General features: G+C 40.3%; 2 protein-coding genes and 1 long non-coding RNA gene across 3 annotated transcripts in view; 1 reads left to right on the top strand and 2 right to left on the bottom strand.

The window, feature by feature from the left end:
• Nucleotides 1-17,102, top strand: part of pde3b (phosphodiesterase 3B) — a 50,896-nt gene extending 33,794 nt beyond the window's left edge. The window contains 19 exon segments of the mRNA XM_030726438.1: nt 1,120-1,170; nt 3,274-3,522; nt 3,806-3,957; nt 4,918-5,018; nt 5,119-5,205; nt 5,208-5,254; nt 5,256-5,338; nt 5,458-5,543; nt 5,888-6,048; nt 7,645-7,779; nt 8,335-8,446; nt 8,581-8,616; nt 8,619-8,647; nt 8,649-8,694; nt 9,827-10,026; nt 12,384-12,587; nt 12,721-12,882; nt 13,217-13,475; nt 16,284-17,102. Coding sequence (XP_030582298.1) covers nt 1,120-1,170; nt 3,274-3,522; nt 3,806-3,957; nt 4,918-5,018; nt 5,119-5,205; nt 5,208-5,254; nt 5,256-5,338; nt 5,458-5,543; nt 5,888-6,048; nt 7,645-7,779; nt 8,335-8,446; nt 8,581-8,616; nt 8,619-8,647; nt 8,649-8,694; nt 9,827-10,026; nt 12,384-12,587; nt 12,721-12,882; nt 13,217-13,475; nt 16,284-16,486 — 2,403 coding nt within the window. The 3' untranslated portion in view covers nt 16,487-17,102.
• LOC115778346 (uncharacterized) lies at nt 5,847-12,488 on the bottom strand. Its single transcript, XR_004019773.1, has 4 exons — nt 12,355-12,488; nt 6,235-6,340; nt 6,078-6,102; nt 5,847-5,988 (listed from the first exon to the last, which is right to left on the bottom strand). It is a non-coding gene; the product is annotated as an uncharacterized LOC115778346 (long non-coding RNA).
• A 3,965-nt stretch (nt 17,103-21,067) lies between the features above and the next one.
• Nucleotides 21,068-24,293, bottom strand: cyp2r1 (cytochrome P450, family 2, subfamily R, polypeptide 1). The gene is made up of 5 exons (XM_030726251.1): nt 24,057-24,293; nt 22,632-22,773; nt 21,884-22,516; nt 21,432-21,761; nt 21,068-21,285 (listed from the first exon to the last, which is right to left on the bottom strand). The coding sequence occupies exons 1-5, from the start codon at nt 24,291-24,293 to the stop codon at nt 21,068-21,070; spliced, it is 1,560 nt and encodes a 519-aa protein (XP_030582111.1).
• Nucleotides 24,294-27,736: the final 3,443 nt, after the last annotated feature.

Genomic DNA, 27,736 nt, shown 5'->3' with positions numbered 1-27,736 from the left:
ATTACTGGATATAATCAAACAATAATGCTACAGCTGGACAAGTATAAAACAACTAATAATATGTTTAGTTTTGGTATTTAAGTGTTGGACTTCAGATGCTGAAACAAACTTTTTGCTTTTTAGCTTTCTACTCACTCCTGTGTAATAACAGTAGTATTTCAGAATTGTAAAATTTATTGTATCTCTTGATATTGCTGATTGTGGCCTAATTATGCCTGATGATGTCACGACTAGGTGTGTGTTTACATGATCGTATGAGGCTCATGCTGCTTCTCATGTAAGGCCCACTCGCCTGTGTTTCTCCCTCTTGTGGAGCTGGGTGAGATTGCATGGTGGCGCTGTAAAATGAACGCCTGGAGTTTTTTTCGCATGATACACAGTAAAGTTCACCTTTTGCCCCAGATCTATCCAATTAGTAAGCTGCATGTTTTCATTTGTCATGCTGTTAAAAAAATACCTATGTTTTCTTAAAGTGTGCACGGCTGAAATGTTAGGAAAACAGAAAGTGTCCAAAAGGATCATTAAATGCAAATACTAACAAATTATTTTTCTGTTCTGTTTTTATTGTACATACACTGTCATGAAGGTTTAAGTTATTTAAGGTTCGGCAACATAGCGTTACACAGCTTGCACCAACTTTGACTGTGCTTCTCTGTAATGTGTGAGAGCTCCTTTGTAGTTGCCAGCAGATAGCGCTGCTAATTGACGTAGTTGGGGCTTGATAAGATCTCGCAGTTCTATTGTATACCCACCTTGGTGGTTTTAGTGGTTTGCTTTTCTGCTTTTGCTTTCAGTGAAAGGCCTCTGTCTGCCATCACTCGGGTAGTGTGCATTAGCATACCTGTAGTAAAATATGTATTTCGTGGAAACCCCTAATGTAATCAGTGTCTGCGCTGTGTTTAGATAACATGAAGAATAAGCGAGCAGAAGCTGTCTGTTTGTGTCCTGCCAGTGCCTGCTCTATAAACTCATATGACATTGTGCTTAAAGTGGAGCATAGGTCAGAGCCTGAGCTCCGTCTGTGTAGATACATTTCATATTCTCTGTTATAAATAAACACGCGTGCAAAGATGACATTTGAGTGACATTTCATTTGTTTTGTTTCTCTTTTTTTTTCAGATGATCTTATGGGACTGGGATCTGAAACACTGGTACAAACCACAGTATCAGGTCAGTACTGTGTTTTCTGTAGCTCGCATGTTTATGAGGGTTTAATAAAGTTGTGGGTCATTCTGGAAACACACTGCTAATACAGTTCCTTTCAGAGTTGGCTGTCAACCACTAGAGGATTATTTAAGTTTAGGGCATTAAGATATTTTCATGATGTTTTTGATGTAGCAAAATTGTGTAAATACAGTGACTTTGGGATTTTGTCAGTCTGCTTTTTTAATCATACTTGAATATTCTATATCTTGTTTATACCATACATGTAATTGTAATTGATCAAGAAATTTTGCTCTTGTGTCTTATACATAATAGTGTTTCATGTGAAACCTGCTCTAAAAAAGCAAGGATAAAACCCTGTGACAGATTGCTCTCACAATTTTGGGGATTTCACTTTAGACATTAGTATATCACTTCATTAATCCAGATTTAGAGTCTAGACACAGTGTGTTTTTATCCCCGTACACTATTTTTTATTATCCTGTTGCGCAAAAGGCTAGATGAAGAGAAGAAGGATGAGGAAACAGCAAAAGGGAAATAAGGTGGGAAGGGACGTTAGAAACAATAGATACTGCTTAAAAAAAATTAGGGAACACTTAAATTAAGAGTACAGTCATGAGAATGAGAGGTTTCACATGACACTTATGTGAAAAAAGTAAGTACACCTTTTACTGCTTCCACCAGAATAAAGAGAATAAGTAGCAGCCGTGTGCTGCTGATCAAATGGATTTGATTCAATCATCATTAAGTGTAAGTGTGAGCATCTCTGTAATAGCAGAGTTTTTGTCAGATTACTGGTCTGCAGCATTCAGGTGTGTGTTAAAACAATGCCACAATCTTCCCAGGGGTAGATGTCCCATCAAATTCACCCCAAGGTCACACTGTGCACTACTCAGAGAAACTGCACAAAACAAACAAATAAAAAAGAGCTATATGTCAGACTCTACAGGCCTTAGTTTGCATATTAAAAGTCAATATCGTGACAGCACAATTAAAAAAAGACCGAACAAGTATGGCTTACTTGGAAGGGTTACTGGGAGAAAGTGTCTTCTCTCTAACAGGAACATGGCAGCACGCTGATGTTTGCAAAGCTACATCTGAACAAACCACAAGCTAAAGGACAGATGAGACCAAAGTGGAGATTTTTGGCCACATTGCACAGCACCACATTTGGTGAAAACCAAACACAGCGTATCAGCACAAACATCTCATACCAAATGTCACAGTGGTGGAGGGGAGACAATTTAACCTTGTTTTGCAGCCACACGACCTGGGCACCTTAGTCACTGAGTCAACCATGAACTCCTCTGTATGCCAAAGTAGAGTTAAATATGAGGCCAGCTTGGCCTAAACTGGGTCATGCAACAGTACAATGATCCCAAGGAAAGCAAAAAAAAGTCTACAACAGAATGGATGAAAAAGAAAAGAATCAAGGGTTTTAATGGCCCAGTCAAAGTCCACAGCCCTATATCTGATTGAAATGCTGTGATGGGACCTTAAGAGCACTGTGCATAAACAAATGCCTGCAATGAACTGAAGCAATGCTGTGAAGAAGAGTGGGCCAAAATTCCTCCACAATGATGTGAGAGTCTGATAAAGTCATACAGAAAATGATTACTTCAAGTGATTGCTGCTAAATGTGTTTCTATAAGCAGTTGAATCATGGGGTGTACTTAGTTTTTCACAATGCTGCATAGAGTCCTGTGAAAGTGTTCTCGTTCACATGATTGTATATGAAGTTGAACATTTTTACTGGCACTAATGGTCAGTGGAAACCAAAATTATCAATTCTTTGAGGGCTGGATTCAAAATTACACTAGAAATCAATAAAAGTATTGCCTTTATGTTTTTGGGCAGTATATATATCAACAGTGTCGTTTATGGGAAAATAGGATTCATACATGAAATAAAGATGGAGAGTGAAAAAGGAGATAGAATAGGATCATAAACACTGAGGACCTCATGCCATTCCCACCTGTCTGCCCATAATACAGTACGCTCCAGCAGGAGGCTGCTAGACCCCACAAACCATAAGCTTTTGACACTCATTCATGCCTGCCTTTGCAGCTCTGCTCCCTAACCTGTGTGATGTATGTGAATTTACAACAGGGTGCGGTGAGCGGCAACGGTGTGGATCTTTCGGTCATCAACGAGGCCAGGAATCTGGTGTCAGACCTACTGATGGACTCATCGCTGCCTCCGCACACCGTCTCAGTCCTGCGCAGCATCTCCAGCCTCATGGGGACGTTTTCCGGCTCGTGCCGCCCCAGGGTCAACCCTTTCACCCCCTTCCCAGGTTTCTACTCCTGCGATGAGGTGGAGGACTCTGTAGAGAGGAGTGATAGGAAACCCATTAAGGGGGAACAAGTGTTACTACTGCAGAATATTAGTCCTCCATCAGTTATTGATAGTTTCAACTAGCACTGGCTTGTGCTGGGAAATCATTTGAAACCATAACACTGATTACTAGTTTCAAACACTATGAAGAGGACTATAAACAGCATTTCATAACAGATAACACAACTACACTTCAAACTACAATCAGTCTGAGCCAAGATCACAAGTGCTGGTGACTTATGACTGTGATAATGTGCGTGTATAAAATATAGATTTATACTGGGAACTTTTTTCCACCAATCAGGGCTTGAGCAGCAGAAACAGTCTCCCCACCCCTCAGCCGAGGCGGAGTTCCACCTCGTCCGCATCCTCCACACTCCCTTCTCTTGACTCCGCCTCTTCGCGCTGGGAACGTAACAATGGCAAGAGACCCCACCCTGACCTCAACTTGACCAGGTAGTCAAGTGTCCATAGAATTGCTGGCACACATCGTTTGCTCCGTTTTTGGAGCAGATAAATAGCTTTTCTTGCAGGATTTAAATTCCTCATTAGGCTCTGCAGCTTTTGTGCATATTGAAGTCAAGGATATTTTTTTGTCGGGGTCATAAAGGGTCATCCTGATATGTCTTATTAGTGTGTCTCAGTCAGATTTAAATAAGTTACAAAAGTAAGAAGAAAAACTTCAGGACCAGGTGAGAAATCTGGATCGTATGGAGTTTTTAGAGAACCTACAGTTTGCTTTTAAACTGTAAGCATTCTTTCTTTTTCTGCCTTCACCTTCATTTCTATGCTTCATTCCTCCTTGTGTCATTACACATCCATGTCGACATCTCCTTATGCTTAGTAGTTGTTCCTTTCATTGCCAGAAAGTGTAATTACGTGTAACTGCCTCTGATATGATGGACATTACCATGAAAAGTAAGTACAGTGATGTGTTTACCCTTACGTAAACACATCACTGTACTAATAGTACAGTTGCTTTCTTTGTGTACAAACTAAGGCTACCTTTAGGAATCAATTAATAGTAAATCCATCCTTTGACGTGCAGGCAGGGAATGGACTTAATAATTGTATCACTTCACAGTGTTTGCACTTATGAAGTGAAGACTGGGCCTCGAAGCTGTAAATAAAGTCATTTCACAATTGGTTTCAATTACTACAGTAACACTGAGGTGTAGCATCTTGTTGCAGTATGTCTCCACTGGATGGCAGGGAGGATTAACTACATAGGCTGATGAGCTCTTTTTGAGTTTTAAGATCTTCATGTTGTCTTTGTTTATGTGGTATTAGGGTGATTGACTTGCCAGAGTAACCTTGAACTGTAGTTCATTGTTGACATGATGAGGCAAGACATCTGATAGAAAGATACCCTTTTTTATATATATAGTGCTGAATATATGAATTTTTGTACTCCAGCTCAGGTTTGTCCAATGGGCCTAATGCAAACCTGCTCACCATTCCCAAGCAGAGGTCTTCCTCTGTTACCCTCACATATCAAGCAGGGCCCAGGAGAGCAGGTGAGACTTAAACATAAAGCTCCTCAAACTCACTGCAGTTTGGTTTATTGCTCATGTTTTGTTCCTGCCTCTTTTCATGTACTCCCCTTATCCTCTCTAGGCACATCACCGAGCCTGAGCCCCGTCACCTCTCCAAGCCACAGTCCTCCTGCTGTAGGCACGGGTTCTTCATCATCCTTTGTAACTCGATGCCTGTGGAGTTCCCAGACACAGCTGACTTCCTGACAAAGCCCAGTTGTAAATCTGAACCTACATAAGCCCTTGGGCTACACAATAAGCTCCCCTGATTTCCGTAGCTCTACCTTACCTCTCTGCACCAGGTGAGACTTGCAGAACTGAAGAGACATGCTACAGTGACCCGTTTATCCAGTCTGTTAGTGATCGCCGCTAAGTTCTATGATGTATGGCAATTGGTTATGTCTGTGATTATCTATTCTAGCTGTGGTCGTCAGATGCTCAAGGGCAACAGTGATACAGGGGAATCTCATCAACCATATACCACTGAGGCTCAGCGCAGGCGCTCAGGTACATACAGTCACATGTTATGGAGTAATGGCATAGTTTCTAGTCTTGAGGTTGGAAAGATAAAACTTCTGTAAGCTGTGTAAGATGTTAATGCAAGTTGATTCTCCCCCAGTCAAACACAAAGAACTTTTAATACTGTATATCTACCCATTATTCCCTAATTAATAAATATAGAGTTTGCTAAATCACTAGACTTAGACATTTTGGGCGTTGTTATCACTACTGTCCCTTCATGATAAAAAAAAAAAAGAATGAACACATTTGAAAAAACAGATTTTACTTTCCATATGTAATCCATTCTTGGGTGCCTTTCATATTGTGCTGTATGCATGTATACGCAGCAGGTGAAGGACCGGAGTTCACAGGGGAGCCTCTGATTAGGGAGGAGAGTTCGGAGGTGGATGTGTCTGACGATGGGATACCAGACGATGGAGGAAACCAGAGGCTGACAGAGGGGGAGAAGGAGAAGAGCATGAGCACAAACCAGGAGACTCAGGAATCAGAGGTGAGCTTAATCAGAGGGCTTTTACTTACAGTGAGATTATCAACTGGAGAAAGCCTGTGAAAAAAATTAAGTACACCTTTACTGATTCCATAGGAATTAAGAGGGTGAGTAGCACCCAGGTGCTGCCAATCAAATGCACTTGAATAAGTGATCATCAGAAAGTGTGAGTGCCTCTATAGAGCATACGTTTTGGCAGTTTGCTGGTCTGGAGCATTCAGACTGGGTCACACTGGTCTGATTGCCACGGTCTTCCCAGGTGTAGACATCCCAGATCATGCAGTGTTCAGAGAAGCTGCAAAAACCAGATACATCTCACACTCTTTAGGCCTCAGTCAGTATGTTAAATGTTAAACTTCTTGGCAGTACAGTTAGAAAAAAGACTGAAGAAATTTGACATGTTTGGAAGGGTCGCGGGAGAAAGGCTCTGCCCTGCAAAAGAACATGGCAGCATAGCTTAGCTTTGAAAAGTCACATCTGAACAAACCCCAACACATCTGGAACAATATCCTTTGGACAGACGAGACCAAAGTGGAGATGTTTGACCATAATGCACAGCCCTACATTTGGACAAAACCAAACACAGCATATCAGCCCAAAAAACTTCATGTGAATTATCAGCTACAGTGGTGGACAGGTGATGATTGTTTTGCAGCCAAATAGAACTCCTCTGTATACCAAAGTATTGTAGAGTCAAATGTGAGGGCATCTGTATGGACAGCCCAAGCTTGGCCTAAACTGGGTCACGCAATAGGACAATGATCCCAAGCACAGCAGCAAATCTACAACAGAATGGCCGAAAAAGAAAAGAATCAGTGTGCTGCAGTATGAAACTCAAGGCCAGATCTCAGCTCGATTGAAATTCTGTGGCATGACCTTAAGAGAGCTGTGCATAAATGAATGCCTGCAAACCTCAATGTTGTAAAGAACAGTGGTCCAAAATTCTCCACGATGTGAGAGACTGACAAAGTCATACAGAGAAGGATTACTCAAGTTATTGCTGCTAAATGTGTTTTATAAGCTAATGAATCAGGGGGTGTACTTTCTCTTTCACATGATTGTTTTTTCCTTTTGGGGTGACCCCCCCCCCCCCCTTTTTATTTTTTTATTTTTTATTTTTATTAATTTACAGTCATAAATGCAATAGCAGTAACCCCACCTACTGGGGTTAGGTTTCAGATCTTTCAGACATTTAGATTATAACTTCATCAGGATTTGTTTACAGTGGCTGCTCATTGGGAGATTCAGGTTTAGTCATGAATACATAGAAATACATGAATTTTACAGCTATCTTATCTTATTGTACAACTACTTAGGTGCCAGAATCTGTTTGCAGCTTCTTGAGAGTTTACTGCACAAATGAAACAAGGTGTATAAAGCTAGCCAATGCTAGCCAGTGGTATCGTGTAAGTTATTACACTAAGCTCCTGTTCACTGCTCAAGGCTACATTAGCAGTGGCCAGCGAATAAAATACCACAAATCTCTGATCAAACTATCAGCTGTTTAGCTGTACAATCAGTAGGAAAATACCTCTGGCTTTGCTGCATTGTTTTGTTTTTTGTTTGTCTATAATAAGTCCAATGATGTTGTGTCATCAGGGGGACCAGGAGTTCAGGCTAGATCCTATGCTCGAGGACCATGAGCCTCTCATGGAGAGGATGAACACCTGGAACTTCCAGATATTTGACCTGGTGGACAAAACGGGAGGGAAGACTGGAAGGATCCTCAGCTATGTTAGTACAACAGCTACAAACCCAATATCTACCTATCTGATAAGCAGTTCTGTTAGTAGGATATAATGACCATTGTTTTCTCTGCTGGATAGACTTTTGGCCTCTTAGTCTTGCTTGAATCTGTCCATCTTTGGTTTTGAAAAGAATTTTAGGAACTTTTTTTCAAAATTTGTAAACTTTGGTTACCAAAGTCAGTAGAGATGCAGCTTCATACATTCAGAATAAAACAGTTGAAAATAGTCTCTAAGTGAAGTGTGTGCATATTTAAATATTGGTAAATAAATCTTCATGTAGCAGCATAGTTTCCTAAAGACTTGGTCTAAACAAATGTGCAACACTGCATGAAGTAAGTGCAACACTTCAGTTATGATTGATTATGATTATGATTCAGTTTTGGAATTGTATTTGTGCCAAAAGTGAACTTTATTACGTGCTGAATCTTTTTCTTTTGTTTTAATGTAGCACTAAACTGATCCGCTCAATGAATCAGCGATTGTCGCTGGCTTTCCTGCTTTCAGATCTGTGTTTTGGTAAAGTTGGCTTTTCTTTCCCCAGGTGACATACACCCTTTTCCAGGATATGTGTCTGTTTGAAATCTTCAAGATCCCTGTGAGGGAGTTCATGACATACTTCTGTGCTCTGGAAAATGGATACAGAGACATTCCCTGTGAGTGTAGTTTTGAAGACTCTTAAATTCTTTTTTTTAAAATCCTATACATCGTTATATTTATTTTTGTAACAATTAAGCAATTTTGCATTGTGAAAAAGATTAAATTAAACCGTTAGTGTTAAAACGCACAGATCATAACCGGGTCCATGCTACTGATGTGCTGCACGCTGTTGGTACCTGACCACTCGACCAATCCCTGGGTTTCCAGCAGATCCACAGTGAGCATGTGACTGGGAGTGACACAGGTAAACAACAGTTAATACTCATAAAGACTTATCACACATAAATGTCAGACAGCATTGGGGAAAACAGGTCCATGTTAGGCCTGTTTTCTCCACTGGAAATACTCCATTTGGTTGAGACAGGGTGGCACCAGAGTAGAGGTAGGGTAGGACCCAGGCCAGGACCCGGGGCCAGGACATGGGCTCAGATACTACATGACCTTGTACTAAAGAGCTAAAGTCAGTGATTGATCTGACTGATTTGAACATTTGCATTCATTTTCATGCTCTGTGTCTTGAAAAGTTCAGGGCCGTAGTGCCATGTGTGAAAACTGCTTTAGACAACATTGTTTTGCAGTCCAAACACATGGCTGCATGACACTGATTCAGTCTCTGCTCACATCCTAGTCTGCAACAGTAATTGACCTCCTGGACTTCCCTCATTAAAAAAAAAAAATAAAGAAAAGAAACTTGCTTTTTTTTAATGCAGTTCTTCCCAGTGATTTCCTCACAGTGTAAAAATCTTAAATTGTGATAAACATGCACACTACTGTCTTTAATCCAATTATTTAGAGACACTTTGGTCTTCCAAACTTAATTATCATCTTGTGGGAGAAGTCAGTTTATTAGGCTCTGGTAGGAAATCATACCTGCCAAGAATGACTGAAAGTTTGGTAAAGTGTGTTGTGCTTTGGAAGTTTTACTTCTGCTTCTGGCTTTTAAGAGTTTCTTCTTCGTGGGTTGTAATGTTAAAGGAGATGGTTTGGCTCAAAATGCAGAGATTCTCAGTCTCGTTTCTGCAAATGATATTCAAGCTCTATTAGAAATTATTTGAGGCTTTTCCACTGACATGCTCCCACTGATGCTGCCAGAACAGCTGTCATTTGATAAGAGGGAAAGGAGAGGGGGAATGAGAAAATGGACACTTTGTGTGTGTGTGTGTGTGTGTGTGTGTGTGTGTGTGTGTGTGTGTGTGTGTGTGTGTGTAGATGTATGGAGACCTTTACATTACACCTTTACAGTTTTGCATTTAGCTCCAGTCTAGTTATGCTTAACTGGAGAAATGCTATAAGCATAGCAAACCTACCTAATGTTTTTTTTTTTTTTTTTTTAAATTCATAACTGACACTCATCCATCTTGTTTGTTATATTCTAGATTCAGATAGTGGAATCTCTCCAGGCAGGATATCCTATGCCTCCTCCAAGAGCTCCTCAATTTCAGATGACAGCTATGGCTGCCTGTCCTGGAACATTCCTGCCCTGGAGCTCATGGCCCTTTATGTAGCAGCTGCAATGCACGACTACGACCACCCCGGTCGCACAAATGCCTTTCTAGTAGCCACTAATGCACCTCAGGTAGTGTGCAGTTTCTGCTGGTACTTAAAAGTGTTGAAGATAATAGAAAAAGAGGATCACATGTTATTTACTTCTCAGACTTTTCATTGAAGACCAACAGCCTGAGAACAAATATCAACACTTGACTGTAGACAAGCTTTATGTATGTAAAGAAAATCACACGGCTGTGACTGCGGTAGTGATAATGCGTTAAGTGTCATCTGGTGTGGATGCTGTGTGTGAGTCCACCCCTTGATTCCACCCCAAGACATCCTTACTGTCTGGGACACAAGTAGCATAATTTATTACAGTAACATTACTAGCAATGTAGTAACATTACAGATACATCAGGTTTCTACATTAGAAATAACATTACAGTTATCTCTAATGTAGTGAGCATAATATTACATTTTAGCTTGCATACATGTCAGTGTCAGATGGCCTCACATTGTATTTGTGGTTTGTCCTTATGTATTTAGTGTCCAGTTTTTCAGTTAATCTTTAACCTTTCTTTCCATCACTTTATGTGCAGCATAACACAGAGCCACACTAGTGCTTGCCTAACAGGCAATTTTATGTCCAAGTGTTATTCGATTTCCTGAGACGAAGCTGAATTATCGCTACAAATGAAGATCATGTGCAAGATTAGCTTCTCACCACATGGCCAGTTTATCTCATTAACGCTCTCTCATTGTGGTGAGTTATGTAAATGAGAGATGAAACGGTTAACCACTTGCCCCAGTTTAAATATTGCATTTTGACAACATGTCCAGTGATAGTGTTCACTCTGTCTGAGTTTTGTCCTAGGAAAGTGAGTTAAAAGAAAGGAGAGGGAACCTTGGACCTATTGATTGCTAGTGATGTTGACAACCACCATGTCCGTTGAAAGGATCTTGAGTATTTCTTGGTATCAAATGTTTTAACAGGGCTTAAACTTTTTTATCCTTTCAGCTGTTTGTGTGCCTTTTTGCTTTCATAACCAGATGTTTTCTCATTTATTGCAATCACGGTAAAAAGAAAGTACACCACTTTTAAATTCACAGGTTTTGCACATTATATATGTTGCACCATGTTATGATTTATTTAACAGACACTAAGCCAAAATGCAGAAGCAGTGTGTGAAAAACTAAGTTCATGGCAGAACCACCTTTAGTAGTGGTAAGAATCCCACCACGGAATTTGAATCAGGTTGTGATCTGGACTTGACTTTCATACTGTAGCTGTCAGACAGATGGTCTTACATTTGGCTCTAGAATACTCTGGTGTACAGAGAGGGTTCATGGTCAACTCACTAATTGCAAGGTGCCCAGGTCCTGTGGCTGCAAAACAAGCCCAAATCATCACTCCTCCACCACCGAGCTTGACATGAGGTATGAGGTGTTATGCTGATATGCTGTGTTTGGTTTTCTGCAAACATGGTGTTGTGCATTATGGCCAAACATCTCCACTTTTGTCTGCTCTGTTTAAAGGACATTGCTCCAGCTGTGTTGTGATTGTTCAGATTCAGATTGTTCTTTGCAAACCTAAGCTGTGCTGCCATGTTCCTTTTAAAGAGAAGAGGCATTCTCCTAGAAACTCTCCTAAACAAACCATACTTGTGCCATCATTTTTCTAATTGTGCTGTCGTGAACTTTGACATTTAATATGCTGACTGAGGCCTGTAGAGTAGCTCTTTGTGGTTTTTTCAGTTTCTCTGAGCATTTCGTGGTCTGACCACGTGGTGAATTTGCTAGGACATCCACTCTTGGGAAGACTGGCAGCTGTCTTGAATGTTTTTCACTTGTGAATAATCTTCATCATTGTACAGTGAGGAAGATTATTCACTTGTGAATAATCTTCCTCACTGTACAATGATGGACTTCAAATTGTTTAGAAACCCTACATAACCCTTTCCAGATTGATGGGCAGCAACAGTTGCTTCCCTAAGAACATTGCTGATGTCTTTCCTCCTTGGCATTGTGTTAACACACACCTGAATGCTCCAGACCTGGAAACAAAACTTCTGCTTTTAGAGGGGTACTCACATTTGCTGAGCAGTAAGGGTGTACTTAGTTTTTTCACGCACTGCTTCTGCATTTTTATTTAGGTTCAGTTAAGTAAATAATGACATGGTATAATATGTCACGTGTTGTTGTCCATCTGAGGTTGTATTTACCTACTTGTGAGGCCTACTAAGGACCAGATTATCTTTTATGATGTCCTGATATGTAAAACCTTAGAATTATAAGACAGCATACTTTGTTTTTACCATAAGTGTGTTTGCAATTTTATACACAATACAAATTGTGTCGCACATATGCACAAGTAAGCACAGGAATCTTTGTTGTATGGCATTTTGCTCTGTCTCACCTTGTGCCTTTCCCTCCTGGGTGATGTAGGCTGTGCTGTACAATGACCGCTCAGTGCTAGAGAACCACCACGCAGCATCTGCCTGGAGCCTGTACCTGTCCCGACCTGAGTTCAACTTCCTCGTCAACCTGGATCACATGGAATTCAAGCGTTTTCGCTTCCTTGTCATCGAAGCTATACTGGCCACAGACCTCAAGAAACACTTTGATTTCCTGGCTGAGTTCAATGCCAAGGTCTGAGATGAAACAGTCACAAATTCAAAAATTTCAGAAGCGTAATTTTAAAAAGTTAAAAAGTAGTTGAGCAATACACGACATAATGAAGCTATGATACAAGTTGTACTAACACATTCATCTTTGTAAACAGGTGAACGACGTGAACAGTCCAGGAATTGATTGGACCAATGAGAACGACAGACTGCTGGTGTGCCAAGTGTGCATAAAGTTGGCAGATATCAATGGACCAGCCAAAGTCCGTGACTTGCACCTCAAATGGACAGAAGGCATCGTCAATGAGTTCTATGAACAGGTACAGACTGCTTGCTAATGCTGCAGAGAGTTTTTAGTTATCAGATCATAGATTTTTATCTCTGTGTTAAACTGTTTTTTAGGCACCAACTTCTAAAACTAAACCTAAAACCAAAAAAAAGGATACATACCAACACTTAATGCCTGACCTCTAAATAAACACATCCTCTAAATGTCGAGGTTATCATTACAGTGAACAAGAACCAAAAAAAAAAAGAAGAAATCCATAAATGACATTAGTAACATCTCTTAATCCCTCTGTGTCATATGTGATGTTTGCATCAAATATCAACTCTCATCCCTAAAGATCTGTAATCTTGGGTTTTAATCTGCAGGGAGATGAGGAAGCTAGGTTGGGATTACCCATCAGCCCCTTCATGGACCGCTCCGCCCCACAGTTGGCAAAGCTGCAGGAGTCCTTCATCACCCACATTGTAGGACCGCTTTGTAACTCCTACGACGCTGCCGGCCTGCTTCCTGGTCACTGGATTACTGAAGAGGGATCAGATGACGATGATGAGGAGGGCCAAGTGGACATTGACACAGATGAAGATGAAGATGAGGAAGATGAGCTAGAAGATGAGCTGGGACCAAGTAAGATGTGATACCCACAATGCCACATGCCACAGTTATGACACAGGTAGTCTGAGGATTAAGGTTTTGCAGTCACATGACTGCTAACGACACGCCATTAACTTGTCCGTCGTTTTAAATATGTGACAGTGTACGGTCAAGAGAATAAGGCCTCAGTCACACAGACCTAGAGACTGCTCCACGACCTCCTGGGAACCACCAGTCGCTATGGAAAAAATTTGCATTCCCCGACTGGTTGATGAAAACCTCTTTGCAATCACTTTGGTTGCAAGCAGACTGTTGCAGTCGCCCATAGTTTGCATGGAACACGCTGACCTGTCTGCAGTCACTTGCCATCTGCTCTCTGAGCAGTGGTGAAAAGTGGGACACAAACAGGAAATGGAGACCATTTGCCTTCAAAGTAAAAGCTGTCCCTGTTGAAACATTTTTGGTGCAGCACTGAGGCTCTTCGATTCCATTTCGCATCACACATTTTCAAGTTTTACTACCTCTTGACTAGTAGTTAACAAGTGTCTGCAAGCGAGTCGGCGTCTTCCATGCAAACTACAGGAGACCAAGGCAAAATGATAGTGAATCATAAGCAGGTTTTTGGTGCAGCACCCCCTTTGTGACTGATTTCATCTGGCAGCATCCATCAGCCTCCAGAAACCACTCACCAACTACACCAACACAGATTTTTCCCTCACAACTGGTGGTTGTACTGTATCATGTCCTATATGGTGGACAACACTCAAGCAATGTACATGACATCATGCAAGAAACCTCTATACACTGGGACTTATTCATGAGAAAACTGCACACTGCTTCACAGTATTAACAGATTCCAGTCTGCAGTGCAGTGTCATACATGCACTGTAAACCCAGATTTTGATTCCACTTAAAATATTGAGTTCATTTTACTTAAAATTGCCTAGAATGTGAACATTACTTGTTAATGCTGAGTAGACTGTACTTTTTGATGGTCTGTCTTATTGTAATCATGTGTTTGAGTTCAAACAACTTAATATCATCAAGTTTTGCACCTGCTAAAAATCTAGTTTAAACCAGTTTAAACAGACTGAACTAATGAGCAGCAGCATGGTGGCAGGATGGTTAGCACTGCTGCCTCACAGGTAGAATGCCATCTAGAAGATCTGGGTTCAAGTCCACCTTGGCCCAGCCCTCTTGCTGTGTGGAGTTTAAAATAGCAGATATTTGGTCCTTTTGTTTGGTTTTGTTGACAACTCTCTCATATAGTTTTTTATTGTTCCATGGACAAATGTTATTTGTAAATGTTAATGTACCAGCAGTCAGCAGGGCTGAGTTTTATCATGTTTGTTTATTTACCAAATTTAAACAGACACAGTTCAACACTGTAAAAAATATTTTTGTTATTGGGCAGCACGGTGGCGTGGTGGCTAGCTCTGCTGCCTCACAGCTAGAATAGCTATCTAATAGTCTGGGTTTGATTCCACCTTGGCCTGGGCCTCTTGCTGTGTGGAGTTTGTATGTTCTCCCTGTGTCTGTATGGGTTTCCTCCCACAATCCAAAGACGTGCCGTTACTGGGGTTAGGTTAATTGGTCACTCTAAATTGCCCACAGGTGTGAATGTCTGTGTCAGCCCTACAACAGGCTGGTGACCTGTACAGGGTGTATCCTGCATCTTACTGCCTTGTCAGCTGGGATAGGCTCCAGCCCCCACTCCCCCATGATCATGAAAAGGATAGGGGAATTGATTGATCAAAAGACATTTTATTTTTTCATGAACTATAAAAGATAAGTTTGGTCAATTAGTAGTGCTTACTTAACAGGCTGAGTTAAATAAATGGGTGGTGATTGCTTAAACTAAGTATCTTCAGTTACTGAAACTCTGTTATTAGTACATTCAACTTACATCTTTCATTCCATTCCAAAATGTCTCGAGTACACTGAACATAGTCCCCTGCACTTATTCAACTGTTTCATTACTTAAAAAATTTAAGGCAACGAGTTACCTTGGTTTTTTTAAGTAGATTCAACTTATCCGGGTTTACAGTGTGGTAGTGATAAATCTGAGAATTACATTGTGCCTCAGTGTGAAAGGTGTCTAACTTAAATGGCTATGGCTGCATTTGCACACTCAAAATTTCTTCTGAAAAATTTCTAGTTTAAATTTTTCATTGCATTTATATCTGTTCCTGGTTTCACGGTCAGATCCATAGCTCTCAAAAGTGAAAGCAATGCAAAGTACCTCATTCTTCCTGATAGCCAGCAGGGGGCGACTCTGTGATCACAAAAAGAGGTCCAGCTGTATTGAAAAAATCTAATTTATGAACACAGGAAACACTTTTGTGGTCCCAATCCTTGGTTTCAAGTCATACATACAGTGTGATGTTCATTTAGTAAATGATTATGTAATTAAGCATAAAATAATGGATAAAACAGTATTTTCATTTATGTCATGGCTACCTTCTGATTTAAAAAATTGTTGCCATGTGGGTACGCAGTGTTCTTCATTTCTCCGTTAGAGCCACCCCTCGCTTGTGATTTCTGCTTTCAAAAATTCAAGGTAGCAATGGTCAAAAAGTCAGGGCTTAATGAAACTTTACAAACTAATGAGTGACATCATAGTGGTACATCCATCTTTTAACTACAGTCTATGGTCAGGTCACCAAACTCAGGACATTTTTTCACCTTGTTCAGACGAGAAGTTGGTTGATGTGAGTTGAGCACAAAATGAGTGAACTCCAGGTCTCCATGTTAGTCTAAATGAGATATGAAATAGTGTTTACATTATAGTCACACCAGTGTGTATTTCCCTAAATATGTTTGCTTTTTTTGTTGTTGTAGGAAGGAGGAAAAAACGGCGCAGGTTGTTCTGCAGCATCATGCAGCACCTGACAGAAAATCACAAGGTGTGGAAGAAGATCATTGAGGAGGAGGAGAAAAGCAAAGAGCCTGGCAAACAGCAGCAGCCAGACAGTTTGCCCACCTCCCCGTCAGATGACATCCAGGTCATCCAGGAGGAAGAAGAGGGGGAGGAACGTCAGTAGCAGGAAGCGGAGCAGAGATGTGTGAAAAGGAAAAAGAGAGGCAGTACAAGGACACAAGGCCCTCAACCACCTGCCTCTCACTGACATAAACATTTGACAAATGCACATAAAACACACTTTGCTCCCTCTCTCTTACACACACACACACACACACACACACACACACACACACACACACACACACACACACATATTGAAAGATTCACTGTGCTGACACTCAAATGCTTAAGCAGTCACGTTGTTTTTGGAGAAACAAAAAGGCCTTACTACTGTGAGCGGATCCTTACTGCAACGGTGGGGGCCCAACTCCTATGCACTTTCACCCCGTGGAGAGTCAAGTGCACCCAGAGAAAAGCACCAGAACTGAGGAGGCAGAGGGTGCAGAAGAAGAGTGTGGACCAGTGTCCAGGATGAACTTGTCCTCCATGGTAACCTGGCTGTGATGCTGCCTTGAATGCAAAGCGCTTAACACTTACCACCTCCCTTAGGTACAAAACAGTTTCTGTGTATTTAAAAAGGAAAGGTAGAGGAAACATACTGAAGCAAATGACATCTTGAAGTGAGTGATACCCTTTACCAAAGGAAAGACAAGAGACTGAAACTGTTTCAGCTTCAGTGTCAGGTATATATATATATATATATATATATATATATATATATATATATATATATATATATATATATATATATATATATATATATATATATATATATATATATATATATATATATATATATATATATATATATATATATATATCAAATGTGCCTGTCTGAACCTTTACTAAGTCCATGTTGGCCCAGAGCCTAGGCTTGTGTAGTTCTCTCTCCTTGCTGGTGACACGAAACACTGTATCAGACTCAGTCACAGAGACAGTATTGAAATGTTGACTGATTAATAGCGTTATATATGCATCATTTTTGATGCTTTTACTCATGTGTACCACCTGTCTTTTTATTTTTTCTTTAACTCTCTGTTCTTTGTTCTGTTTGAATGTGTGAACATTTTTTGGCAGGAAATGTGACGGAGAGAATGAGCAGGGAGAAAAGAGAGCACATTTTTAATTATTTTATTATGTAATTTGTATGTATGTTTATGTGACCTTTTTGGTAACGGTTGATTTCTAATCAGTGAAATGTCCTCTGGTTGGTGTTCAACCTGTCGCGTTCAGATCAGGAGTGCCGATTCAATGAATGGATTCTTCATTTTTTCCTCTTTGATTCTAAGTATTTTTTTAAAGGTTACTCAGGATTCATGAAAGTTGAATAATTATTTTGCAAGAGTTTATGCCATTAATATGAAATACACTTTTAAAAGTAAGAAGATTAAAAATCTGGGTGACTGTAGTAGTTTGTAATCTCTTAATGAACAACTTGACTACAAACAAATCCAAGCAATTGAAGTCCTCTGTGACAGAGGAGCAGACGGTGTGTGCTGTCTCTCGGCCATCCGTGCACTGTTTGCATAATGTTTTTACAATCTCACTGGAGAAAAGCCTTTCTTGGTTGTCAGCAGACTGCAAATGTCTCTTCTGCAGCAGCGCATCACATTGTCCTGTTTTGTTGTTCTATAACAGCACGTTTGGCTCTTTTTAAAAAAAAAAAAAAAAATCCAGAGTTCTCTCATTTTAACAGCACAGTGTCTGAATGCATATGTTTAGACAAACTTTCCTTTATTTTGAAAGGCTTTTGTTCTCGCCCATAACTCGGCCAGTTTGCAAAGAAGGGATCCAAGGTTTCACATCACTTTGGTTTTGTTTTTATACATATAAATATATATTCTAGCCTACCACGAGGCAGGTTAAAAAACTCTTGGCATTCCACTAGAATAAGACATTGTATCAAAGGGAAGTTAGAACTGTCACCTAGCTCCTTTCTCACTTTATTGAATCATACTGTCTGGAGAAAATGTTAAGTACGCAGTGTAAACTGAGATAGTAATATTTAAAGACACAAAATAGATACAGGTGTGCACATTTTAATACCAAACAAGTGTTTAGCCGCTGTACAAAAGAGTATGTGCATATAAAGATATATTTTTAAAATAATCAAATGAATGCATCTGTTTTCTACACACAGCTGACATATTGTACATTGCGATCCTGTAATTACCTTTGTGTTTCCAAAGTTTTTATCTGCTTCTATTTCCAGGTGTGGAACTGAGGGGCTTGGTGTTTTGATTTTGAATTTCTTTCTTTCTTTTTTTTTTTTTTCAGCTTCAGCCTCTCCCTGTTCTGTGTCATAACCACTCTTGTATTCTTCATTATCTCTCTCTCTGACGCTGTCGTTATCACCCAACTAGTGCCAAACGTTACCTACATAGTGTAATTTGTAGGCTTGTTATAAGCTGATTGGCAAAAAAAAAAAAAATTTTTGCTCTGGGCTTCGGTACTGTTCGTGAAAAGAGAAAAAGCTCGTGTCAAATACTCCATGGGGATCGCAGCGGCTGTGACAGTGTTAAGAGTCGCGGTTGGACTCAGAGCCATAAACATTCTGACTAAAGTGTCATCAGTTTTTTTTTTTTTTTTTTGTCCTTTTCACATGGATCCATGCTGGACTATAAAGCATCGGTAGCCCCTGGCCTGACATATTCCGGCTCATTAAGTTGTAAAAGTTTGTTGGCTTCTCGCTGTGCAGTCCTTCAAACCACAGTGTCCTCTGATAATTGTGCCATAAATACATCAATGAATGGTTGTTACCCTTATGTAGCATCAATATACGTACGTTTGTCTAATGTAACCATTCACCCTTATCTACATTGTGGAGGCAACAGATTTTTGTTGTTATTTATAGCTGTCATAAAACACCATCCCTAAAGTATCAGCAGTTCTCATTGATTTTTATTGGTGTCTGTGTTTGTCTGTGTGAACCCAAAATATATACGGCTTTCTATTTTTTTTTTTTTTTTTTTTTTTTGCCCATGCCACCTCATATAAACAGAAGAATAACCTTGAAGACATTAAATATACCAACTGTGCATTCACACATATGCTTTCTCTCATGTCCACATGAGTATTACTATACGTGCACAAATTGTGCTTGATTTACATCCCTCCCCTAATATGGCCGCTTATTATGTGGCGCATATTCCACAGCACCAACGTCTCTCAGCTTTGGTATGTGACCCAGAATAGTTTGATTTACAAGAAAATGACTTATGAGTGAATTTAAGTGGCTACACGTGTCGGTGGTTTAAAGGGGCAAACCTTTGACCTTATAAAGAAGGTACTTCCAGCTGCTCGCTGGTCACAAGGAGTTGCAGCGGGTAACTCCGCAGGTTTGGCTCAGTTTTACACTGGATGGCCTTCCCGACACAACTCCAAAGGGGATTTGTGTCTCTGGCTGGAATCGACCCAGCGACCTTTTGCTTGCCAAGCTATGGAGCCGCTAAGTTTGGTTTTATAAGTTTTCCCAGACTAGTTAGTCCACATTAAGCAGTCTGTTCTTTATATGAAGGAGGACACCATGCCTGTGTTCAGGTTGTAGCAGTTCCTTTTTTCACTCTCACAAACACGTTTTATAGATTGGAAATTAATAATGTTGGGTGTCCTCAGACAGACAGAATTGGCAGCAGATGGCTGTGCTCTCCGCCTGTCACATGACAACATCTGAGGTTTTCTGTACATTCATCTTTAAAGAAAGGTGACAGGGCTTCTTTATAATATTTTAGAAAAGACTTTATTAATACGCATTAAAAAAAACCTTCAAAACCACCAGTATTACAAAAACAAAAGAATAAACAAATGTTAACCTTCCACACAAATGTAGTACATACTGATAAGCACCATTTAGTTGAAACCAGTGTTGCAAAGTCAGTTTCTAGAAATCCACCAGGGCTGCATTTTCCACAGAGCGTTATCCCTGGAGAAGGGGTCAGAGTCAGTCCAGATGACGTGAATCTTGGCCCATGTCTATCTTCCGCACACAGTGTTCAGAACTTTCTTGGAAAGTCTATTCATACCATTTTGCGTGACACATACGAATTGCTAGGGTCTTCTGTCTGACCCAATGTGAGGGTTATCAACCACCACAAGTGTACATAGTCAGAGTCATTGACATTCATAAGATACCCATTGCTGCTGCACCAAGGTTCATAGACATTTCAGTTTCTGGGCTCAGAGAACTAAATCAATAAGCCACTCGTGTTCCCAGGATGTCCTTTTATCACTTGCTGTGTCGCCGGCTGTTTAAAAAAGGTATTGTGCAAACATGCATATTGCTCAGTTTAAAAAAAAAAAATCAATGGTAATTAAATAAAGTGGATCACATATTCAGATTTCAAGCCGTACTTGCCACAGAAGATCCCTTGGAAAAATGCAATGCATTGGAACTGCACTCCAGAGTGATATAGTTTTATAAACTTGCATATGCAAGTTTATAATATATATATATATATATATATATATATATATATATATATATATATATATATATATATATATATATATATATATATATATATATATATATATATATATATATATATATATATATATATATACTTGCATCACGCAGTTGCATTGCTGTGCAAAGTCGTGTAACACATAATGGCTAAACAAGCCATAATAAATGCTCGCTTGCCTACTTGTGATAAGGAGTGTGTCCAGAGTAGGGAAGTTTCTGTTGCCTGCGGATCGCACAGATGTAGTAAGGCTTGGGCTGTAAGGTCATGCCCAGTTTGGGAGTGACAGTTGGGACAGCTCCTGGAGGGAACTGAAGATGAAACCTCTGCAACAAAGTGGTGAAAAAGAGAAACATCTCCATTCTGGCCAGCTGTTCACCCAGGCAGTGACGCCTCCCTGAAAGAAAAAAAAAAAACTGTTAATGTTTTTCATATGCACACAACTTCTGGCCAATTTGTTCAAGTCTGCAGAAACACAGTCATTGAGGAACACTTTGATTTAATCCAAGAAAGTAATGCTGGTTTACAGAAACAAAGACTAACCCAAGGAGAATGGAAGGAAAGCCTCGCGCCTCACAAAATTGCCTCTGCTGTCCAGAAACCTCTGTGGTGAGAAAACACCTGGATCGTTCCAGTACTTCTCATCAAAATGCACTGAGTAGAGGTTTGTGATCACCATGGTGCCTTTGGGAATTGTGTAGCCATTGACTTTTGCATCCTGGGAGGTGGCACGGAAAATCCCGAGTGGTACAATATTGCAGAAGCGAAGGACCTCGTGCAACACAGCCTCTACGTACGGCATCCTTTGTTTGTCCTCCAAGGTGGGTGCCCTCCCGTTGGCCAGCACGCTGTCGATCTCCTTGTGCACCCTCTCTTTGCAGGTACAAACACAGATTATAAGGTGACATTATATAACCATTACATTTAGAGCAAACTCAGTCTAAATAATCTGAAGAAAAATGTCATATTGGGACTGCTTTTCTAATGCAACTGACCTTGGATGTTAGGGTACAGGGCCATGTAGAGCATGGCCCAGCGCAGGGTGTTAGTTGTAGTCTCTGTACCAGCAATAATGAGCTCACCCACTGAATAGATGAGATTCTCATAAGAAAAGGAGGACCCGTGATTGCCTGTGTTCTGCTCCAACTCATCCAAGTAGGCATCAACATAGTGACGCGGTACATGGGGCACCCTGCCCTGTGAAAAACTCTTTATAACCTCCTGTAGAAAGTCATAAACTTCAGCAGCATTGCGGAACAGCTTCTGATGTTTTCCAAAGGGCACATACTCAATGCAAGGGAAGGCATTGTAGAGGAGGGCCCAGCCGCTCACTGCTAGCTCCACATTTTCACTGAATATCTCAATCATGTGCTGGAAGTTGCGATCATCGTAGGTAAAACGCTGTCCAAAAATGATCAGATTGGTGATGTTGGACACTGCGTTTGTCACAAGATGTTTGGGGTCGAAGGGTTTTCCCTTGTGTTCATCGATGGCGTCGACAAAAAACATGCACTCCTCTGAGATCTTCTTCTCAAACAGTCTCTGGCCACTGCCAAAGTAACGAAAAGAGCTGCAGGCCAGTTTACGGTGTTCAGTCCAGCCTTTGCCATATTTGCAATTAAGAAGCCCTTTGGACAGTGGAGAAAAAAAAAAAGAGAGAAAATTGAATCTTTCAGAATCAAATATTTTATACACCAAGATTGCAAAAACAGCATGCACTATTATCATTTCAGAGCATCTTACCACCCATTTTGGTCATTTTCTTGAATAAAGGTAGCGATGGCCGATCAGCAAACACCTCACTCTGATGGTAAAGACATTCTCTGACACAGTCATATCCATTTAATACCACAGTCAAGATGCCTCCCAGGTCAAGACTGAAAATCTGAAAGGTGTAAATTCCATTATTAGCACTGCAGTCATTTAGCTCTTTGCACTCATTTTTATCTACATTAAAGTAGATAAAGTTAAAGGAATGTGCAATCTGTAACACAAATGCATTCAAGTTACTATATTTTGCTGGTCTATTCTTTCTAAAGTGGCTTTCTGATCTAGAGAAGAAGTTCCCTGACAGAGCAGACTCTATACATAGAGAGAGAAACATTTTTATATTATATACACTTACTGTCCATTTTTTTTAGGTAAACCTTGCTAGCACTGGATTGAACATATTTTTTCCCTTCAGATTCAACAAGGTGCTGGAAACATTCCTCAAAGATTTTGGTCCGTATTGACACGACAGCATCACACAGTTGCTGCAGATTTGCCATTTGCACATTCATAAGGGGCCCAATGTATGCCACACCCTTACACCACCAGCAGCAACCTAAACCACTGATACACGCAGGTTGGATCCATGCTTTCATGTTGTATATATCAAATTTTGACCCTAACATTTGAATGTAGCAGCAGAAATCAAGACGCATCACTCCAGACGGGTGTTTTGGTATTCTATTGCCAAACTGTGTGCACTGTAGCCTCAGTTTCCTGTTCTTAGCTGGCAGCAGTGGCACCCAGTGTGGTCTTCTGCTGATATAACCAATCTGCTTCAAGGTCCAACATACGGCACATTCAAAGATGCCCTTCTGCATACCTTGGTTTTAACGAGTGGTTATTTGAGTTACTGCTGCCTTCCTGTTAGCTCAAAGCAGTCTGGTTATTCTCCTCTGACCTCTGGCATCAACAAGGGATTTTAACCTAGAAAACTGCAGCTCACTGGATTATTTTCTCTTTTCAGACAGTCTCTGTAAACCCTCGAGTTGCTTGTGTGGCAGTTCCTGAAATGCTCAGACAAGCTCAGATCACCTCTCTTCACCATTCTGATGCTCAGTATGACCTTCAGCAGGTCATGCATGCCTGCATGCCTGAAAGGTCATGCTGCCATATGACTGACTGATTAAACATTTGTGTTTAATCGTGTGTGATCAGCTGACAAGTATATATATATATATATATATATATATATATATATATATATATATATATATATATATATATATATATATATATATATATATATATATATATATATATATATATGTGCGTATGCAAATTCTAGAGAAGTCTTAGGGCGAGTCTCTTTTGTTCTATGGGTCATGCGCTGCACACCCTGCAGAGCAGTAAAAGCGTTACATTCATAAAGTGCGCTGAGGGCGGTAGTGACATTACCTGTCCATGAACTTCACTCTGCTTCTTGAGAAAGACGTGCGGCTCGGTGGCTAGGGAAAAAATGTTTCCTATCACAGGGATGGGAGATGGACCGGGAGGAAAACCAGGGGGTCTTCTCTGCTTGACGAGCTGGCGGACCAGCACGAAAGCGAAGAGGGCGAAAGCCAAACAGCCCACACCGAGCAGAGCCTGTGCGCAGGACACCGGCATCGGAGACGGCGATTTTATTGAAATCATCTTTTTAAAAATCCTTCCTTCCTGCAGACAAACTGGGTTGACTTCGGCTTCTCCTCTGAGGAACTGAAGCACATATGTATCTTCTTTCACGTTTTCTATCCCCCCGCCTCTAAGGCTAAGATTGGCCAGAAAGTCAGAGCCAACTTTGGGTGAACTTTGTTCAACTCTTGATCAATAATCCGAAGAATTCTGGTGGCCATTCCACTAAGTTTTTGGCAACTATAAAATAACTTCCAGGGGAGGTAGCACAACATACAACTGCAGTTCATCTAGCTCGTTACTGGTTGTGAGCATGCTTTAGATCTTATGGTTGTGAAATGCATGTATAAATGTGGTTGGCTAAGACGCAGATGTACCCATTTGGTGCGTGAATGAGGATTAAAAACGCTCACATACTAATTTAATATATATATATAAAAAAAATAAAATCTGTGGCATTACAGTAGAACAGACTCGGGAATAGACGGGCACGTGAAATTGAGCAGGATGTCTCTCGGTTATGGATATGGAATATGCTACAGCGCATGAGTTCAGTAACAGGATCTGCGAATTTGAACTTCATTGTGGAGAATGATGCTATACACTAGAGCTGCAGCACTTAGCATGACGTAGCAAATTAAGACTTCTTGGTAATTTTTGCTCAATTAAATTACAATGAAGTAGATGTACGTGCTATTTGTCAGCCTTTATTTGAAGTTCACTGTGCTTTAGGTCACAGGCTAAAATGGTCAGGCTCTGTGCAAGGGGCTGGGGACCATGGCTATCCTGGCCACTTCCTTTAAATGTGAGGAGTAGTTCTTATAACATAAGGTTTCAGTTAAAAAGGCATTTCTAGGAAAAAAAAAAGGAGCCAGGGATTATGTCATTGGATAAATTAAATCTCCTTTGGGACACACACCAACAGAATGGATTTCAGCTTGGAGCACAGGCTGAAATATACAGTGTATTCAGCTTATTTAGAAGATCATGAAACAGCTAATTGAATTAATTACAGGCTATTATTAGACTACTACTGAAGTAGGAAGATTAGTATGTTACCTAACAGTTCTTTACAACAGCAAAGTCTATAATTGACATTATAACTCAGTTTGTCCTAGATAACACCAGAGAGTTCCCTTATCTGGATGAGGGAGTACACCCTAATCATGACCACATAGTACAGAGACATCATCAATAGCCTGGTGTAAAGAAAGATTCTGCATTGCTCTGAAATGTAACTTTATCTGCACGGAATATCAACAAGGAAGCCAGTGTTGATATTTTAAATCAATGGCAGTGACAACACTGGAATCCTACATTCAACAGGAAACAATGAAAGTACACTTTTTTTTCCTCTATACAATAAGATGATGCATATGAGCAGGAGAAGTACTCACAATTTTCTTAAGAAGCAAAATAAATCATTGAGATTAGTGAGTAAAGCTTTAATATTCAATACATGACTATTAGATGTGCATCAAATGTAAAATTTGCTGACACCACCACCCCACACATTTCTTTTATTACTTTTAAACTTATCACAAAAAGTATGGAAATTTGTGTTTGTTTGATTATTTCTTTGTTGTAACAATGCTTCTTGGCAATAAATCTTATACTGTTGGAAAGCCTGTTTATTTCCCCTTAAATGGTGCCACATTTGTAAAGAAAATGAATTTGTGGGTTGAGCAGGAGATTTGAGAATGTGGGTTGCACCCATGAAAACCTTGACAAATCTCTGCCAATGCCAAGCAGCTTCTTCTGCTACTGACTCTTGTTTTGAGGTTCTGGTACCCCAGGTCCTGCCAGTCAAGCCTGCCATCATTGGAGGCAACCTCGATGCAGAGAAATATCAAGATGAGATTCTGCAACCAGTGGCATTCCCATATCAACATAGTCTGGGACTGAATTCTATCCTCCAAGATGACTAGAGACTACCTCCAGAATTTGAGAGTGGAGAGGGTGGAATGGCCTGCCTGCAGTCCTGACCTCAACCTCACTGAACACTTGTGGGATCAGGTTGGGCGTGCTGTTCGTGCCAAAGTGTCCAACACAACCACATTGGCTGCCTAATGCTGGTTGAAGAATGGGATGCCACCCCACAGCAGTGTGTGACCAAGCTGGTGACCAGCATGAGGAGGACATGCCAGGCTGTTGTGGCTGCACATGGTTCTGATGCCCCCGTTTGTTAAATGAATAAACTGTTAAATTGCCAATATGTTTTGTTTCTTCAGAGTTCATCCAATCCAATAAACCACACCAAACAAGTCATTAGCAGGATAAGCTGTTTGGCATTAGCAGAGAAGATTTGGCAAGATTTTCATAAGCACAACCCACATACTCAACTCTGCTGCTCAACCCACAGTTTCATTTTTCTCACAAACTTGGCACCATCTAATGGGAAATAAACAGACTTTTAAGCGGTATAAGATTTATTGTCATGAAACACACTGTGTGGCAGTCAGGGTGTGGGACCCCAATGCAGGAGTCAGGAGACAGAAGGCTTAACTTAAACTTTGTTTTCAGCTTTATTAGCTGCAGCACAAAACACACTTAAGCAGGGAGAAACACTGAGGGAGAGCACATATCAGAAGGAACCGACGACAACAAGTACACAACGAGGAACAAAGGGAAATGCAGACAATATATACACATTAGGTAATTAAGGAGACTGGGCACACAAGGGAACCCAGCTGAACAGAATCACTAGACAGAGGAAACACGACTGAATATCAGGCACATGACACAAGAACTACCAAAGCCAAACAGGAAGTGGAAAACAGAGACTAAGACACATGAACCTGATGCAAAGACAACTTAAATTTTGTTTTCAGCTTTCTTGAAAGTACAAAACCCCCCAAAAACCAAAAAAAAAAAAAAAATTTGTTTTTTAAAATAATTTAAAAAAGCCAATTTCCTTGAGATTTTAATATCTCGGTGGATTATTTTAACTCTCTTAGTTCTTTCTATGATCACTGCTGTAGTAACCCATTTTGATTTATGTAATTTTAACTCTATGATTATAAAATTAATAGCCCATAGAGTGTTTTTGGATTCAGTGAACTAACTGAGGAGTCCAGGTGAAGCTTGCACGTTACCACGTTTTTAAGCAAATAAACTTTGACCCTGTAATCTGTTGCAGGTTCTTTTACCTCAACCCATTAAAGGTTAGGTCATGCGCTAATTTAAGAGGGTAAAGGTGAAGGCATGTACCACATTCCAAACTTGTATAGTTGTGTGTGATTTTTCAGGATTCCTAGATGTTGATGTCTTGGACAGAACAGTGGAACAATGACTGATTAAAGGATTTATAGCTAAACAAAGCCAGGCACAAAGACTATTATACCTACCTGGTAAACGCAGATAGGTATCACATTATATTCTCAGTATAGTTTTTATAACTATAAAACTATGTAAAATTGGTTGTTTGAGCAGATTGTCCTGTCTGACTTGCTCCTCATTACACA

The sequence above is a fragment of the Archocentrus centrarchus genome, chromosome 3, assembly GCF_007364275.1.
Source record: "Archocentrus centrarchus isolate MPI-CPG fArcCen1 chromosome 3, fArcCen1, whole genome shotgun sequence".
NCBI lineage: Eukaryota > Metazoa > Chordata > Actinopteri > Cichliformes > Cichlidae > Archocentrus > Archocentrus centrarchus.
The sequence above is the reverse complement of the archived record's forward strand: the minus strand, read 5'-3'. Positions and strand labels throughout refer to the sequence as shown.